General features: G+C 39.4%; 1 protein-coding gene across 1 annotated transcript; it reads right to left on the reverse strand.

Moving 5' to 3' along the window:
* Nucleotides 1-439: 439 nt before the first annotated feature.
* Nucleotides 440-19,325, reverse strand: mlip (muscular LMNA-interacting protein). The gene is made up of 13 exons (XM_076077313.1): nucleotides 19,221-19,325; nucleotides 18,667-18,792; nucleotides 13,914-13,994; nucleotides 12,659-12,796; nucleotides 10,748-12,325; nucleotides 10,015-10,086; nucleotides 9,423-9,518; nucleotides 9,267-9,350; nucleotides 9,117-9,176; nucleotides 8,491-8,538; nucleotides 7,484-7,546; nucleotides 7,247-7,366; nucleotides 440-631 (listed from the first exon to the last, which is right to left on the reverse strand). Exons 1-13 carry the CDS (start codon nucleotides 19,323-19,325, stop codon nucleotides 440-442), a joined length of 2,763 nt encoding a protein of 920 aa, XP_075933428.1.
* Nucleotides 19,326-19,518: the final 193 nt, after the last annotated feature.

Consider the following 19,518-nt stretch of genomic DNA (forward strand, 5'->3'; position numbering starts at 1 on the left):
GTACACACATGCTGCTTTTGAAAAAATAATGTTAATAGTGAGTAAAGACCTACCCATGGAACAGTGTGGTTCCTTCAATTCATTGTCTTTTGTCTTGATCGCCAGGTGATGTGGTGGTTCACTATCTTTTATCTTTTCAACCTCTTCTCGCTGCTGAATCAGCTTACCCTGCTGGATATATCCTTCAAACGCACATTGTATACCTTTCTGTCTGCTTCTCTCTGAAATCACTTTTTTGTTTTTCAAAAAAATGTAGAATATTTATTCAGGGAGTGATAGTGTGGGCTCCATGGTAGCTCTAGCAGCTTGCAAAGTTGCAGCAAAGGGCGGGGCTTAGCAAAGAGTCACTTTCTGATTGTGTTTTAGTAGTTCATTAAAAAATTAAATAATGTAGGATAAAGAGTTAATACTTTGGTGTTAATACTTATATAACTTAATATCATAATAAAGCTTCCATCCGCCCTTCAGTTGGACTGAAAGGGGGATTTGTCTGGTCATCAGGCTCCGTTATCTGCAGATCAAATACTGAGAGTGGACCTCTTCTCTCAGGCTTCTTCTCTTCTCCAAACTTTTGCCTTTTTGAACTTGTATAGCAATCTTCTCTTGCCTCTTCAAGACTCGTACTTTCCACCTGAAATAGAAACGGACACATCGGTTTTTAATGCATTATGAGTAAGAGAGACCAGAGGAAAAAAAAACAGCAACAGCAATTTCCAAATTGTTGCTCGACTGATTTTAGCCCACAGTGAAATTGCTTGAAATTGGATGTCGCTGCAGCTGCTTGAGGTTTGCACTGGGATGAATATTCATTGTGTATTTTATTATAATTGACAATTATCTTTCTGGATTACATGGTGACATCAATCACCTGCTCTATATTTGATATATTTGACTTATTAACATAATTATGAGGCTCCAAACTGATGTGTTGTCTTCCATATTGGCTGAAAGATCAGAGACGAGAACTGTAGTCTTTAATGTCAAATGTTGCATATGCCCATCCAGCCACGCTAAAAATACTATTATAACTACTATTCCACAGACCGTATGTTCAAACCAGTCCATCTGATGTTATCCTAATGAGGCTTACATTTTAATATTATTTGTGTCATCTCACAGCCATGAAATGAACGTGACAAAGATTGTCACTCTGTCTCACGAAGTAAATGTGTTTAATTTCTGGATTCAGTGGCACTGCAGGGGTGCAGTGGCTAATGATACAGGAATCGGCATTAGATTATTTGCCACTGTGCTGTAAAGCTGACAGAGTGAAATTTGCAAACGTTGGCGAGGCTCTACATTATGGAAAAGAGCTAAAGACAGGATTTGTACAAATGTGGAGGATGCACATAGCTCAGTTACACATAAGGCAGCAGAGAAACTGTTTTAAGTTTAAAGTTTATGTCTTTACTGTCTATTATTTTTGCATTAGATGCCACTAGTTGGTATTTCACAGAGCAAGCCAGCACTCAAAGACACAAGCCTACTGCAGCGTTAAGGTGGATCAGGATACTGGTGGTGGATATGGTCATTGATCAAACACAGTGCAATGTTCTGTTCCGAGGCTCAACAAAATGGTTCACTTTTCCTCTGCCAAGCCCGCGCCTTTGACAGATCTGTGTTAAAGTCCAACAAAACAGGGACCAACAATGGAAACATAAAGCAAATGATCTGCTGCTGTACAAAGTAAAAAGAAACAAACAATAAAAGTATAGCTGCAGTGTTCCTGTGTGTCATCTCTCCAGGGGCTTTTTTATTCGGTCTTTCTCAAATGAATTGACTGATCCTATATCCTTTCCTTCTCTGTCTTCAGTAACTGTCTTGTTAAATAATACTTACAGTGACTCTTATTTTTTTACTTCTCTATAATGGAAACATATTCTCAGGAGATACACTACACAGGACTCGGTGTGGTAAGTAACTGTCAGGAATTTATTTATGTAATATTATTCCTTTAAAAAGTAACAAGTTGTGTAAGGGATTATCTTTTCCAAAACAGTAAATATATTTAAGTTATAAATCCAAGTAAAGCTGCGTTACTAGAACGCGATTCGTTTTTATCTGCCAGCTTATGTAATGATGACGTCAGAGCGTCAGTATGCATCTTGGTGACCAGACGTCTCCTTCATACAAAGCTGAATATTGAGATGTAATCAACCAGTCTGATGTGTGTAGTTAAACTAACATAGTAATATAACGAGTAACGCTACTTACTTTTGATATCAAGTAATAAGTAAATCAATACTATTCCTTAAAAATAAACTTAAAAATAATGAATAAGGTTTCCTGAGTAGCTTGCCCAACACTGGTAGGAATATATATAGAGAGATATTATATAATATTACATCTTCTGTACTTTCAACCTGCTACTGGTGATTATGGTGATCTAAGGCTGTGGCTCTAAAGTCGCTCTCGTTTGTGACAAAAACATACAATGTAATTGTTGAGTTGTGATGAGTTGGTCTTTTCTTGTATTTTGCACATAAGGTGCAAGTCACATCACAACCAAAGGTCTGCAGAGATCGTAATAAAACAGCTACGTGGGACAAACTAAACCCAGAAGACACATGTGAAATATGCATACTGTGAAATGAGGATTGAGATGCTGGCACAATCAGGATTTTAAAAGAAACCGGGACAGGAAAGAGGCCGCGGACAGAGAAATCAGTGTAACCAATGACAACAGCAAAAGGCCTGAATGAACAACAGAGCGCATGAACGGGCTGTCACATCATGCAGATTGCATATTCAATTACTTATTACAACAGGGTTGTGATTGTCAATGTCTACTGACATTGATCAAATTCAGACACTTAAACCCGTTGATGAGCAACTTGTCTTGGCTGCTCACACAATCACTCTCCATGTTTGTTGTTATTGATCCTAATCATTGATGAATGTGTGCTCACAAGCACCCCCCATCCTCACGCAGCTTTAATTCTACCAAAGACTGGAAAACATACCCAGTGGTGACATAAAATACGTTGCTTTCTGCTTGGAATTATGTTATTTTTCCCCAGATGTTTTATGTTATTCTGTTTGGAGCATTGCGATACAAGCCACAGTTTCATGTAAAAAACAATAAAGTTGTATCTTATCTTATTTCAGCTGCTGTGATTAAACAGAGTCTAAAGAGAGAGGGCATAACTTTCAGTCAGTTATTATAACTTTCAACACATTCAAATTCTTATCTCATTTGTTAAATTTGTTTTACAGAGAGTTATGTGCTGGACGTTTTCTAGACTGGGAACAGTCACTTCCTAGAGTCTCCACCGGCTGCCTGAAAACCGCTATCTCATTATCAATGTCTCAGTTTTACACTTCAGCCTTTGTACCAATAAAACTAACGAGATTAAATATGTTGATTGGTGAGCTTTAGATGTCTTGTTGGGCAGATTTTGTTACCGGCAGGCAGAGCCAGGCTAGCTGTTTCCCCCTGTTTACTGTCTTTATGCTAAGCTAAGCTAACTGGCTGCTGGCTGTAGCTTCATATTCACTATACAAACATGAGATGGGTATCGACCTTCTCATCGACTCTAAATTGTTTCTTCTTATGTGGCATTATGCCATAATATCAATATCTGCATCACTGAATGTGGGGTAACTTGTGGTTCCTGGAGTCTTAAAAAGTAGGATGGGAACCAGAGCTTTCAGTTATCAAGCTCCTCTTCTGTGGAACCAGCTTCCAGTTTCAGTCCAGAGGGCAGACACACTCACCACATTTAAGAGTAGGCTTAAGACTTTCCTTTTTGACAACGCTTAGGGCTGGCTCAGGTTTGCCTTCAGTCCCTAGATATGCTGCTATAGGCCTGGACTGCCGGAGGACTTCCTAGGATACACTGAGCTCCTCTCTCCTCTTCTCTCTCTTCTTCTGTATGAATTCATGTCCCATTAATGCTCATTACTAACTTTGCTTCTTCCCCGGAGTCTTTATGCTTTCTCGCCTCGCAGGTTTTTGTGGATTGTGGTTATATGGACTATATGGACCCTGGTCCTTCCTCCTGCCATGGCCCTGCTGACACCCTGCTACTGCCATTATTGAGGTTTAAACCCTAAGGTTTCTTCTTTTTTTTCTCCCCGTTAAATTTTTTTTTTTATGGTTGGGGGTTATGAGGAGAATATGATTTTGGGCTATACATAATTAAATTGAATTGAATCCAAACTACAAAAACTGCAAGTGTAAACTGATTTTGAAGTTTAATTTATCCTAACTGCAAATGTTAAGCAGAAGTGTTTGTTGGCATCGCACGACAACTTCAACATGGACATTAAACGTCACCTTCAATGTAATCAACATGAATATAAATGATATATTAATGATCACTGCATACAACTGTGTCAACTGTAATTAATCAAAGATCTGAGGTGTAATGACAACAGCAGGACAAACCACGCGCAGTCGACCATGCCAAGGTAAGAAGCAGATTGCATCACACACTGAATATCAAAGTTACATGGTTCCAAACACTCTATTATGCTCCACATCACAACAAACCATTTACAAAGCTAGATATTCCACGGCCTTAGAAATAAAGCTAACAATACTCTCTGCATCATAAACAGAGAATGGATTGCAGTCTGAAGGTTAATAGCAGCCTTTCAGAGGAAAAATTGTGTTTTTAGCATCAAACATGTCAAGATCTCTCGAGTGTGGAAGATTGTCGACATGTTTATGGTTTAAGTGTTCACAGTCGCATCCGTTCTTTGTATATCTGTATGGAGTCTGTTTTGTTGACCTTGATATTTTATATATATTCAACAAATGAAAACCGTTCAGACTATAATTTTGCATACAGCTCAGAATTACACAAGAAGCTTAACCTTGTGAATTCCATTGAAGGAGCTTTCAGTAATAATGATCGTGTAAATTTGCTATCAAACTGAGTTTTGTTCTTTTTCTGGTTCACTTCACCTTCTGTGTGAAAAGAAGCCGGGAAATGAAAACTGGCCTGATAAATACATTTGCATTGCAGTAAATGTTCATAACAATATTGATGCGGAACAACAGTTGAATGTGTAAACTCAGTAAATAACACACATACAGAGAGAAAATACATGTCTTGCACCAAAGCTGCAAGAAGCTATCCCAGTATAAATACGGGATCCCCTGTGTCCTTTCTTCTGCAGTTCAAATGGGCATATTTTACCATCTTTCATTGTATGATAAAAGGCTTGGCAGATGAATTGCCACGCATTTATTTTTCCTCCTGATGGCTCTTCAAACTTTTTTTCCTTCATCAGCAGGCAAATTGAAGCTGTTAACTGACTTTCTCTGAGGCAGAGTGAAGAGTGATTTTCCAAGACATGCTTTCATCACCTGAGGAGCCAAGCAGTTTCATGTTGTTCTTCTCTATTGAACGCTTTTTAATATGATGTTTCATCAAACACTCTGCACTCTACACTGCTTCAACGTCTTCGATGGAAAGCTGAGCAGAATTATTTTAAGCTCTCCGCTTAAAGTAGTTTGACAAGAACACGTTTGGAAAACTGACAGGACCTTGACAGCTCAAATCCTCTCAGAGGATTTGAGGCTGACTGACGAGACAAGCGGTGTGGGGGAAATTCAAAACAAGAGGAGAAGAAGCAGCATGGCCTACTCAGCTACAATGGACAGCTGAAGGCCAAGGTATGGAAGGTTTCCAATTTCTTCCAGTCAGAATGAAAACATCGTCTTTAAGCTAAACATACTATTGATTTTGTCCTGGAGATGAGGTGACTTCAGTTAAATAGATGGAAGTTGTCCCCATTTTCCCAACATCAATCATAAATCATTTTAGTGAAGATCTTGATTTGTTATACTTTAGAGACATTTTTAATCTCCACAGAGGCACTGAACAATGTACTTGGTTTATTCTAAAGTGTATTGTCGAATCTATAATTTAGTATAAGTTGGGCTATAACGTAGGTATGCCTCTATGTGTAGCATTTGTAAGTTTCGGACATTGGACTTAAATTGAATGTAAGCCATCACAATAATTTGAATTACGCTATAATCACTCAAACTTTCTACATATAGGGCTTTTAAAACTGGAATAGACCCCAAAGTCATTATCGTTTCACAAAGCTGAAAATAGTAAAAGCAGGAGGGGGGGGGGGGGGGTATCATATGTAAGAGATAACTAGTGAAAACTTACCAAATCGTATTAATATTGCAGTTTAATTAAAAAATTGTCACTCAAATGAATGGTAAAAGGTAAAATGTTAATGTTTAAAATACAAAGCACGAGAAGGTTAGTTCTAAACATTTTTTATTGAATCTCAAAACATCAATTTATGACTGATGGGAGTTTTCAATACTATTTTCTGAAAATTCCTTGTGGAACTAATACATAAGCATGAGCTGTGTGGAGAGACGTGATTTTGCAGAGTGTGAAGCGTCTTCTTTGAAAATGATTAGATTTGTTCTCTCTCACAACAACAAACCCTTCAACCCATAAGCCCGAGTTCAGAGGAAACTCCTCGTTTTGCTCTTACCTCAAATATGAGTCTGATTTTATTTGGAAAAATAGTAATCAGTATGAGTATATTAGGATAAGTGGTTTACAAAGAAGGTGCGGTGGAGGAAATTGATTTTAAAATACTGCTTTGATTGCTCAAACTTAATTTAATATCTCCACCTAACTTACTTTCCAATTCCCTTTGCAGTGTTCACTTAATCAGGAGGCGTTGATTACCTGCTTAATTGTGACTTAATAACGGAGGACGAGACAAAGAGCTCTCCACCATGTACCACAGACAGAAAGGCGTGTTCAACTTGATATACATTTTTTAAGGTATGTTTCTATTCACATGAACCCATGATTAGGTCTGTTTCACCAGAGCCGTAACTGGCAATAGTTTATCTGTAATCAAATGTTTTAAGTCAAGCTTCACTTATTAGATTTTACAGGGTTCAACTGTAGTCCTCCTCGGCAGATGGAACTTGCTCGGATACCATGATGTCAGCGAATATACAGTATTGTATTTGGCAAAATTCTAGACATCTTTGGAACATAACAGGCATATGGATGGACAGCAGATAAGTGGATTGTAGTTTGAGAAGGTTCTTTAGTCAATTGAATTTCTTCTGCTGTCAAAACTTGTCAAAGTGGGAGTCCAGTTAAAACATTTCTCTTTAAACAGCTACATTTTTAACCCATGAGGAGTGTGGGTGCTACTACTTAAAATAAAAATAAAACTAATGTGATCACTACATGCGCAGACACAGATTCCTGCACTGTGATATGAGCTAATTCCACCAGCCTACCTTTTTGTTGTCAGTCGGTTTGACGACAAACTGCCGGAAAGGTCTCGGATGAAATTTTTCTTCATCCTCCACTGTCAGTCTTGGACTGGCCGTCATTGGGCGAATAACCTCGGGCTTTGTCTGGAAGGAAACATTTTGACAGCAGAGTGGGAATTCATTCCTGCTTCCTTCACATCATTAGTAAAGCAAATCCAGTAGCCTGAACTTCGTCAAAAAATAATTGAATATGTACAGTACCTTTTTAGGATTCATGAGCTTTCTTTCCACACCAGTAGATGGGTGCAAGCTGCATACAGATGCCTGAGTAAACAGTGTAGAAGAAAAGTATCAACATAGTCTCTCACAAAATGGAACGAGTCTCTGTATGTCTGTCTGTCCTTCGACTTCTCACTTGGCAGGTGTATTGCTGACCCAAGGACGTTCAGTGTGGAGTGTGAGCTCTTGAGATCTACACAATGTATTTATTGAAAGTGCATTTTGTACACACTGTGTACTGTATCCAGAGGTGACCCCAACTAATTGTTACACCTGGGTACAGCTCCGTACAGCTTGTGGATTTCACCAAGGGATCAATAAATTCTTATCTTTAGCCATAATTATACATCATAATATATTTGTAAATCATATTTTGTATTATAAATTTGAATATGCCAAGTAGTAAATCAAGGTATTAAACAAATGTAGTGGATTGAAAAGTACAAGGACAAAAAGCAGTAAAGTACAAGTATGTCAAAATTGTGCTTAAGTACAATACTTCAGTAAATGTACTTAATTTCGTTGCACCACTAGTTGCAGCTATATGTCATGGCAGGTGGATTGATCAGGACACAAGGAAGCACAGAATGGAGTGTGAAGTTGTTTAGATGAGCGTTTTCAAGCAATCTGCTCTCGTACTGATAAAAGAAAACACTTGAAGTACTGAAGGTTTTATGTAAAGACAAGCAAAAGTATGAAATGATCGAGCTTCATGTCAGTTTTGTGAATTAGGAATGATGATACTTTATAAGCCAAATACATTTGTTTAAAAGAAAAGAGAGAGAGAAATATTTGCCATCATGAGATGATTACACAAACATCTGTGTTCAGATTTTTTTAGCAGTAAAATTCCTGATGGAAAATATTCTCTTCGTAACGTAAAATGGTCGGAAAGTTAATATGGAAAAATAAATTGGTTTGTCACTTTCGGCCATTGGGAGCAAATAAAATAACGTTCGCCTTTAACAGACAGAACTACTCTTACTCACATATTTGGTCTCACGTCCCAAGGTTTTTGTAAATGATGAGTTGTTCTGCTGAAAGAAAAAAAAGAAAGAGAGAAATATTTGAAACAAAACAGAAGAGTTACAGAAACCACGTATTGGGAAAAAAATCATGTGAATTTTATTATGTGGAAACCAGATGGAGGGTTCTTCTTTGTAGGTAGGTAGATGTTATTACATTTGGGTTAATATTTACAAACTTAAATTGTGTGGAAAAGTGTTGGTCAAACTTTATTTTAAAGTACAAGATATGTCAAAATATGTCAGGTAAATGTGAAAACAAGATACCGATCAGCATCCATTTAGCTTAGCTTAGCATAAAGACTGGAAACAGCTAGCCAGGCTCTGTCCAAAGGCAATAAAATCCGCCTTTAAACACCTCTAAAGGTCACCGATTAACATGTTATATATTGTTTAATTCATACAAAAATCCAAATGTAAAAATGACAAACTGTGGTTTCATGGGGGCTGTAAGCCAGACCATTTTCTGATGTAAAAATACATGAAATGTCAGGCACAACCCCTGTAAAAGCACACAGATGTGAGAGTGGTATAAATCCTCTTGTTAGTTTGTCATTCATGTCACATGCTGTTAAAGCATCATAATTTACCTTTAGACCAACGTCGGTAGTTAATGACCGGGAGGGCTGCTGTGACCGGGATGATTGGCTCTTAAAGGTTGAAAAAATATAAAATCATAATCAATATTACAATTCAACATTTGCACATGTTTATTTTTTAAATAATGTAACTGAACTCACTGCTGGAGTGGTATTTGCCAGTAGCTCATCAATAACGGCATAAAGTTCCTCTGACTGTTGCCGGAGCTCAGCGGGTGAACACATCTGTGGGAAATAATTGAAGTCAGTGGACTGGAATTGTGCAGTGAAAACCAGCAGTGATGTGAGCAGTAATACCTTAGCGTGGGTGTCTGCAATACCTCTGTCAAATGTTTCACCTCCGTCCAAACTGTCACATGGACTCTCTTCTCTCTCTACCTGCTCATCTATTGCCTGTCAATGCAAAGCAGAGTGGACAGATTGGCTTAGACAACATTGCAACATCTCCTGCAGACAAATTGTATTCATCCACTCTCACAGATCTCCCTCCTCTGCAGCTCAAAGTGTGCAATGCTGCAGTGATAACAGAGCAATATGCCATGTTTTTTTGACCTCTCTTTGAGTCTGATTTGATTTTTTTAGTCCTTATGAAATGAGATTTCTGCCAACAAGTTTTTTCAAATACAAATCTAAATGTAATTATCTTTAAAGCCTGATGATTAGAGATTTGACATGTATCTTCTTCTTTTCTTTTTTAAAGAATAGTTATTTTTGAATACACACTTTACCTTCGGAGTTAATTCCTATTTGACATTCATCACGTAATGTTCCACATAGTAAAATTAGCTTTACTGCCTCCATCAAACTTCCATTAGGGCTTCATATGTCTGGATGTTTAACAGGATAAAGAAATGAGTTTGTGGGATTAGAGTCAAACAAATGAACTTACCTGCTGATCCAATAGAAGGGTGTTTGTAGGAATTGCAGCGAGGGATTTGTAGCTTAATTTAATCTTGTGTGTCTGGAGTTCATAGAGAGAAAAAAAGCAGACAGAATTGATTCACATTTTACATTTCTTCAGGCATGATTTATCTCACACTGCCGCAGGCTACTAATCATGCAAAACAGTCAGCCATGCTCGAGACGCTCTACAGAAAGAACAATACTGACGTGTGTTTGCCTGCTGTCACAGCTAATCAGGTGGCTCATTTGACCGACTGTAAAAGTTCAGTTACAGCCAACTTTTCCACACAGACGGGCAAGACGGCCGAGTCCCACATTGACTTATATTTCCTTGCTTGCACTGAATAAATTGGACCCCTGGTGGTTAATAACGTCGGGCATGTATGTCTGGCCTAGAAACCAGAGTTCTGAAAAGCTTCTGTATTGATTTACTGATGATGGGTTTCCTCCTGCTTCAACATATGACATTTCAGATTTGTCAATCATTACAAACCAGCAAACAGTTTTAAATCTCTGCAAAGCAAAGATCTATAAAAACATCAACAAATAAGGAATGTAAATCTAAAAACAGTTACAGACAGAGAACAGCACTTGATATCCAGCTATCAAGTGAGCAAAGTCTGTTTTTAACTCCATAATGTGGGAGACGAGTATGTCACAGGGAGCATATTAAATAATATTCTCAGTTTAAACATGCATATGGCAAGCAGAGCGGCTACCTTTCTTTTTTTACCCTCCCTGTCACTGCAGTCTGATATTCCACTCCCGGGCCTTGGGGAGGGCGTGGAGCGCATGGAGAGAGAAGGGGAGGGGGTGAAGTCTCTGATTGGTGGAGCAGGAGAGGGCGTAGGCGTCGGGGAGCTGGTGGGTGACGGCCATCCGGGAAAAGCGATGGTTGTGTAGCGGGAAGGAGACAGACAGTGAGTTTTGTGAAAACCAGCTAATGCTGAGGGACTTTTGGAATCGGGGCAGCTCCTCCCTGACTCATACCTCCCTGTGGTATTTTGTGCAGGTGATGATGCTGTGTCAGCGGGTGAGCGTGATTGAGAAGGCTGAAGCCGAGGGGGGCAGACCGGTGGAGATCTCAGTTGTTGAGAAAGCGAGTGAAGCCTTGTGAGAGATGAATTTGGCGGGCGATTCCATTTATGGGGCGCAGAGGTCTCTTGCTCATACATAACTTTAGTGGACGGGGAGATGAGTTTTTTAAGGTTATTACCTGCAGGGCCCTTGTCAATGTTTATGAGCTTTAGCTCAGGGGACTTGTGTGTGCGTTGCAGCTTTTTTGAAATTGCATCGTCAATTTCTTCATGCTTAGGTGGAGAAACAGATTTAAAGTTTGAGCAAAATAGAGGTGGAGCTCGGGGTAGTGTGCTCTTCACTGCCAGGGGTGAAATAACCTGCTCCCATCGAGGCGCACTGCTTGAGCGAATTTGCTCCGAGCATCTTTTCACTTGGGTTGGAGGGCACATTCTGCGGAGCTCATTTGATTGCACAGGTGGAGGAGCTGTGACGCATCTATTAGGCTCCCTGTGATCATGGCTCTGACTATCTAAAGACGCTGATGAGGAGAACTGAGAGGAAAAGTCAAGGGGAATGGAGGCCACACTGGATGCTGCTGAGCATGCTTTACAGAAGGATAGGGTCACAGGGTTAACAGGCCAGCAGGGGGTGTAAGGCCTCTGAATTGCAGAGGACAGGACAGGAAGGCGGCCTTTTCTTAGGATGGCTGTGAGGAGGGAGAGTCGGGTGAGAGGAGGCCGGTGCCGGGGAGGAGGAGGAGGGGGGGATTGGGCACAGACAGAGGACAAGCTCTCGCAGGATGAGAAACCAGGGGTGTGAACCAGACTAGAGCCAGGAGCGAGAAAGTGCCTCTTGATCTGGACAACAGCGGGGGAGAAGATGCCAGAGCAGACAGATGAGCAGGGAGAACCGATTCGGCTGAAAGAAACAGGAGAGGTTACACAGGAAAGCTGCACAGCCGACCAGCTCTTCTCTCCGTCCGAGCACTCTGAGAGGATGGACTCTCTGGAGGAAGCCGGGGTGGGGAACAGGTCTGCAGAGTGTGTGGGGCTCATTCCGTCTTCTGACACATGCGCTCTATTCACAAAGTAACCAGAGCTAACCTCAGCAAGTCCAGAGGTATCGTGACACTGCTGCTGGGAAATGCTCCTGTGTTTATCAGCAGCTGTTTCCATAGAGGCTGTCCCGGCAGCTACGTGGTTGGGGATATTTTCAGATTGAACAGCGACTGAAGGAGAGACTTTGGTTTGAGAGAGGCTCACGTGATCCAGTGACGGCTGAAAAATAAAAAAAAAGTTTTATAAATAAATAAATGGCAACTATAAAGTTATTGTTATTGTCACTTTAAATTCTTAAAAGCCAGAGTGAAGTATTACAAAATCTTAAAGATTTGAAAAGCGATAAATGTCCACCTTGGACTGCCTCATTAATTTATTTTATCTCTTGACAATGTTAGATGTACGCCAACTTGATCAGTGTATATTTACCCTGTATTGATCCACAGATACACAGTATTTGACACATGCACATATTAATATTGTAACATGGCAAGCATAAAGCTTGTTGTCAAAGTTTTCAGAGGACATTGAGAGTGCTCATGTTGTACTTACTTGATGTTTTGTCCCTGGTTGGGTTGCGTTTCCTGCTCCTCTCTCTGCAAAGTCTTTGATAAAGACAATCTCTGCTTTTAAAATCTCCCTGTTCGACGTGGTCGGCCCGGATGTCTTCTCATGGGACACAGCGACGCTCTGACAGGAGAAAATGAGGCAAATGTTTAGGAGGAACTGAGCAAGTGAAACCTGAGAAAACCTGAGGTGAACTTCAGCGAGCCTCTTTGAGCTCAGGGGGTGTGCTTGGTTTCACCACACCACATGCCCGAACACATATAATTCACATGGACACGCTCATGCTGACGTCAGAGTAGTACAAGCCGCATGAGCAGGACTGAACAACTGAGGAGAGGCTTGCCGATACACATCATTTAACCCATGCTCCTCCTGGTCCACCCAAATCAACTTAATTAAATATACGTGAAAATGTTAGCATTTTATGTGTCCCAAAAGAAATTAAATAAAAGCTTTTCTGCAAGATGAATGTGCTTGAAATGATGTTTGAACTTTAACCAAGACGACAGAGAGTCCAGAGTCACACGTGTGATGTGATCACAAAGTATCGCTGTGTAAACAGCAAGAACAAACAATACAAATATCCTTGACTGACCAGTGACCATCCCCAATTAGTTGTTCTGTATTGCCTCTGAAATAAAGCCTGCTGTAGTATAAGAACTGTATAAAAGGTAATAGGTACCTTAGTTGTATTTAAGTATGGTAATTGAGCAAACATTTAACTTAGTTACATTCCACCTGCTTTGATAACCAGGCACTGAAAAAAATATGCCAGCATATAGTAAACTAAAAACATGTATTGGATATAAAATCTAAAGAAGAAATTCGAATTTTGGGAAATACTTTTCTTCTTGCTGAGAGTTACATGAGAAGATTGATACCACTCTCAAGTAGCTGATTAGATTACCTCAGCGTAAAGACTGGAAACAGGGGGAAACTAATAGCTTAGTTCGTTCTAAAGATAACATGCCTTTCCTTTCTGAGCAACACTGTGTCTGCTGTGGAAGTCTTCAGGTTTCGTGGATCCATCGTCTCCCAGGACCTGAAGTGAACTTCCAACATAGACACCATCAGGAAAAAGGCAAAGGATGTGTGTTCAACATCGCAATAATCCAATCTGTTCTCTGCAGATCCATCGCTGGGTGGTTTGGATCAGAGACCAAACAGCAGGAACAGACTACAATGGACAGGACTGCAGAGAAAATCATTGATGCCAGCCTGCCCTCCATCCAGGACGTACTGTATTCACCTCCAGAGTCAGGAAACTGGCAGGAAAAAAGCCCTTTACACTCTGGACACAACCTGTTTCAGCTTCTCCCCTCTGGCAGAACACAGTACACAAAACCAACAGAGTCAAACACCGTCCATAACCCTCTAACACCAAAATATCCACCGCTATACCGCCAGCCAATATGTATCAATTCAGTATCTATGTCTTTGCACTATTCGTTTCATTGTTGGTCATTGCTGCTTTTTATATTATATAATATATGTTTTTCACTACTTGTGTATCTATTCAATCTATTTTTTACCTTTGTTTGTCCAGCTCTGTTGTCCTTCTATTTCTGTGTAAGTACATCCAGAGATATGCAAAAAACAGAGTCAAATTCCTGGTATGTGCACACCTACTCGGCAAAGAAAGGTAATTCTGAACTAAAGATTAAGGTAAATCCACCTACCAACACCTCCACAGCTCACTATGTTAAACCTCATTTGCCGTCTTAATATTAAATTAAGCTAAGTGATTATTCAAGATTATCATCATTTACTTTAACTCAACATTGTCAACGATTGTGACTGCAATTTTAAATCATTTGACCAAAACATAAATTCAGGCCATTACATTATATATGATATGATTCAAATAGTCGTGGTTTATTGTATGAGAATGAATTGGAGTTAAAGGAATATTCTAGGGTAATATGAGTGATATTTACGGGGACATGCATCATTACTGATATGAACTCCCACAATTATAGTAATTATGATCCGAAAAACAATATACGACACCACATGATAATGACACCTTTCAGTTTTTGAAATGAATTATATAATTCTCTCAGTGCTTTCCTGTTACCTTACTGTAGATAAGCAGTAATCAAACAGATGAAAGGCAGCTAGAATGACACTTGTTCCTAGGACTGTATTTAACATGAATGTCAGCTCATGTCAATGATATCGTTACATATTGTGTGTGAAAAGCAGTTTTATATTTAGCACTGAAATCAAATGCAGTTTTCCATGTGTAAACCCATTGACATATCTTAGGACTGCACATGTGACGATACCGTTATAACTTTGGACGACTTGCTGGAATCAAAGTTTTCCAAAACACAATCAAATTAAAACTTGCCATTAGAGTAATTTAGATGCACAGTAAGGTCATGCAAGAGAGATAAATTACAGCTACTTCGTCATGAACTCATTATTTTGACTATTTAATCCCATTTGGTATGGTTCTAGCTTTAGGCAAAGTTCTTGACGATTAAGATGTGATTCATTTATTTTGGTCGTTTCTCATTAGCTGAGATGTGCGTTTTCTAGCACGAAACTGAACAAAATACCTCATAAAGAATAGTCGTACAGTGTATTTCAGAGAGGAATATCTGCTACAACTTCAACTAATTTAGTCTGTTTGAAGATATGTGATGCACATGGGTTGCGTAGGAATAGAAAAGACACCCACACATTTGAAGCAGGAAGATGATAGTTAGTACCTCATATTTTAAATCAATGGTGGCCACTCAGTATGCAAACTGATAATGGCCACTTGAGGTTACATCATTACTTACTAATTTGAAATACTGCTACGAAGCATCTGCAATTTATTCCCTCTCAATAGGACATTTTGAAAAGCACAGGCTGCTGTGAATTAGAGTGGTGGAATAATGAGCTGCCAATTGTCTGAAAGGTAATTCTTCACATTCTGCCGTTTCGTAACTAAATATGGAAGCTCTCTCTCCACAGGGAGTGCTACTTATCCTTCATGCGTTAAAACGGCAAAAAACAGGTGTAAGAAAGCACGAAATCCACCTTGTGCCACAATTCCACTCCATCAGAGGAAAAACGTCTGTGTAGTCCAACTGCAGCGACTGAGATAAGGTTTGCAGACACAGATCCGGTGCAGTGTTGGCTTGTTGTTTGTGATGCTCACAAACAGCTCACAAGATGTTCTCTCCTGGCTTGACTCTGAGTAACAGCAGGCGAACGTCAGGCTGCTCTGTTTGATAGTTAACATGCCAACTAAACCCAGCAACCCTTGCATAGTACATGTATAATTAGCCTACTACTTGTACAATAATGTGATTTATTATTAAATTAGCAGTTTTGTGGTCATGAAGAGACTTACCTCAGCAGCACAAACTAGCAGAAAAGCATTTTCATACAAAGCAAATAACTCTGAAAGTTGTGTAAGAACGCTTAAATATATATAGTGTGTCAAAAGGACAGTTTAACATTTTGGGAAATACACTTTTTGCATTCATACAGTTTAATATGTTTAGCAACAGAATATGGAAAACAATCCTCATATGCTGACATAATGTAGTCCTACTTATCAGTGGTGGAAAGTAACTAAGTCTAAAATTTACACAACTACTGCACTTAAGTACAATTTTGAGGTATTATTACTTTACTTGAGTAATTCTACTTTATGCTACTTCATACCTCTACTCACCTACATTTCAGAGTGAACTATGAGCATCTTGTGATGGCCCCTACCCAGCTTTCTACTCCCTACTTCTATCTAATTTAATTCAATTGTATTATTTGTCTTGTCCAATATCACAAATTTGCTTCAGAGGGCTTTACAATCTGTACAACAAACAACATCCTCTGTCTTTGGACCCTCTCATCGGATAGGGAAAAACTCCCCCACAAAAAAAAGGTGCAAAAATAAATAATTTGATCTCAACTACAGACCAGTAAAGTTTCAACTGCATCTTGCACGGTTGTCACTCTCTCGCGGTCACAAAATCTGTCTACAGACATATTACTAGTATTACTTCTACTTTTAATTTTTAACATAAAACATAGCATGTCATAAAATCAGCCACATGGTATATATATATATATATAAAGTAGCATATAGATGACATTTTTTCCAGGTTAAACTACATGTTGTGCAATAATAATGCAACATTATAATATACTAATATAGTAACATAAACCTTCTGAAAGGGACCATTCTGCCTTATGAGTACTTTGACCCCTCCACGAGAGGAAGATGGAGATAGAGTTTTAGAAGGAAAAATAACGAATGAAGTGGAAATGGTGTTCAAATGAAGACATGGCAGCGAGAAATGAGCACAAAGCCATGCATAGTGACACTCGATCTAACATTGTGCATCTGTGAAAGATAATACTCCCTATGTATGCTGAAACACGGGGTTGTTGAGCGTTTTGAGTAGTCACGTGTTGGCGGTTCACAGCATGAAGGTCTGTCACTCCTCGAGGTAAAAGCAGTGGGGGAAGTAATGGTGCCACCCCGCCAGTGAGAACGCCTTTGAAGTCTGACATCAGACAGCAGACGCAGTCCGCTATCCCGAGGCACCCGGAGATGTGCTGCTGCCGTAATGTTGATGCTGGATGAACATCCAAAAGCACATTAACCCCTTCGACAATCGACACTAATGAGGGTCTACATCAGCCCCCACGATGGTTGCTTTCAATAACTTTCTGTTGAACATTTGTAGTTTGGGTGCATTAAAGTTGTCGCAGAATTAAAGTTCCAACATAAAGTTGAGCCCAAGATCAGAGAAAAAATTGTGGTTGCCTTTTAATCAGTTATTTTATTTTATTTATTTTGTAGTGTTAGAACAGACTCTCTTCTATATAATGCACTCTTCTACAGTGACCTAAGAAATCAGATTGGTCCACAATTACTCTTAAGTATCTGATTATCAAACCAAATTTGATCCCTTGAGGTTGTTCAGCAATATGTTTGCTATTGATGTACACATCTTGAAACAACATTATGTATTGATATGTGCTGTGTGAGTCAGACACCTGGAATACAAAATAATTGGATGTCAAATCATATTACTCAATGATGTTCATTCCCACTAGTGTTAAAACCTTTGTGGAAAACGTACTCAAGATAAGTCGATTATTATTTTGTGTGAATCTATTTCGCTTATTTCTCCTTGAGGATGAGTCACACTGACAGCTGTTTCACCGGCTGAGAAGAAAGTTGTGGTGTGTTTGCTAAAATGCTGCAGGTAGGAGTGAGATTGAGTCTTGCCCAGAGGCAAAGTGTTGTCCTTTAACCCTTAAGCCACTGACATGATTGGTCCCTAACAACTAGGGTCATTTGAAAAGGCTTAAAAGTAGTCAAATGATATGTTCTGGCTCATAGACTTATTATAGTTTTAATTTCACTTTCTATTCAAAGGAAATAACATTATGTCACACTCATTATGTTTGTCAAAATCCTTATTAAGAGATTCATTGTATTGTAAGTCGAGGCTCAAAAGTTTGATAAAAAAAATGATAAATGTAATTTAGAGAATAAAGGGAGAGTGAGGAAGAGAAAGGCATATCTGCCACATCAAATATAGGTAGAAAATTGTCACATTCATATGCTGTCATCATCATTAAACAGCGACAGTCTGGGTGCATTCAAACTGGTAATCTTAGCATGTAGCACAAGGCGGCAGGCTTAAAAACTAGATTACATCAATTTATGGGATAAACTGGACAAAATATAAAACACAAGCAAGTTTGCAAACAGAGATGAGATGTAAAATAACACTTCGAGCATCAGGTGACAATCCAAGGAAAAGTCAATCAGCTAAGTGAACAGCATATATTAAGTCAGCACGTGCATTCTGGTAAATGCCTTGTAATCAAAGTCATGATCGTGTTAAAGATAATGAAAACCAGTTGGCAATAATATCACTCTTTATCTTGCATGTGTGTGTGTGTGTGTGTGTGTGTGTGTGTGTGTGTGTGTGTGTGTGTGTGTGTGTGTGTGTGTGCTGCTGCTGCTGTACCTTACTTGGTTTTCCTGTCAGAGCTCCAGATCTCTCCTCCTCAGTAACAATGCTTTCAGTTGGTAATGTCTGCACCACTGGCACGAATGTGAAAAAAGAAGACTTAGATGGCACTCCTATTGAAACCTGTAAAAACAGACAGAAGAGGAACAAATCGTCTTTTTTGTTACAAACTCTTCATAATAACTTCCCAGTCATTTTCCTGTTAAGCACAAACACTTGATGAGTCAAGCATTCGAATATCTTATTATCTACTTATCTTTCTGCCTCACAGGGTTGTGTAAATGTATCTCGCCACTAATAAGCCATAATCACACGATCACACAGATCAGGCAATTTAGCACCTTGTAGATCAAAGCCTCAGCACACCCAGACTCAATAATGAGTAATGAGTTGCAAATAAGTCAGCTCATGTTCACGTGTGCATGACACTGCATTCACACCAGATCAGGTGTTGAGGCGACGGTGTGGTAGTGGCACTAATGGTCAGAGTGATTGCACGACAATTAATGTATTTTGATCCCTAATGGCTGGATTTTATAGCTCTGGATTGCCAGTTTTGTGATCGGCCACTGTTGCAGTGTCTGGTTGCGTTTCTCCAAAAGAGGTTTCTGTTTCAACTTTTCAGCATTCTTTTCTGCACCCCCTGCGGCCCCCATCGCCGCAGTCCACACGCACTACCCACATGGGAGGGCAGTCATTTCGCCGTACAGATCTGATGTGAATGCAGCCTATGGCATGAATAGTACACAGAAGCTCTGTATAAACAAGCCAAAGATGCTTCTTTGAGGTCTTTGAGGTTGTACCATGGTGACTAAAACTTTGAAACTATGAAATATATGGGCTGTTTCC

Source organism: Anarhichas minor, unplaced genomic scaffold, assembly GCF_050575085.1.
Source record: "Anarhichas minor isolate MPS153535 unplaced genomic scaffold, ASM5057508v1 ptg000058l, whole genome shotgun sequence".
NCBI classification, from domain to species: Eukaryota; Metazoa; Chordata; class Actinopteri; order Perciformes; family Anarhichadidae; genus Anarhichas; species Anarhichas minor.

Excerpts from the sequence above, each read along its gene's own strand:
- mlip (XM_076077313.1), bottom strand. The coding sequence starts at position 19,325 with ATGGGGGCCGCAGGGGGTGCAGAAAAGAATGCTGAAAAGTTGAAACAG. Across the intron at positions 9,177-9,266 it reads TGGCAAATACCACTCCAGCA|AGCCAATCATCCCGGTCACA; the intron begins GTGAGTTCAGTT and ends TCAACCTTTAAG. Across the intron at positions 7,547-8,490 it reads TGGGACGTGAGACCAAATAT|GCATCTGTATGCAGCTTGCA; the intron begins GTGAGTAAGAGT and ends CTGTTTACTCAG.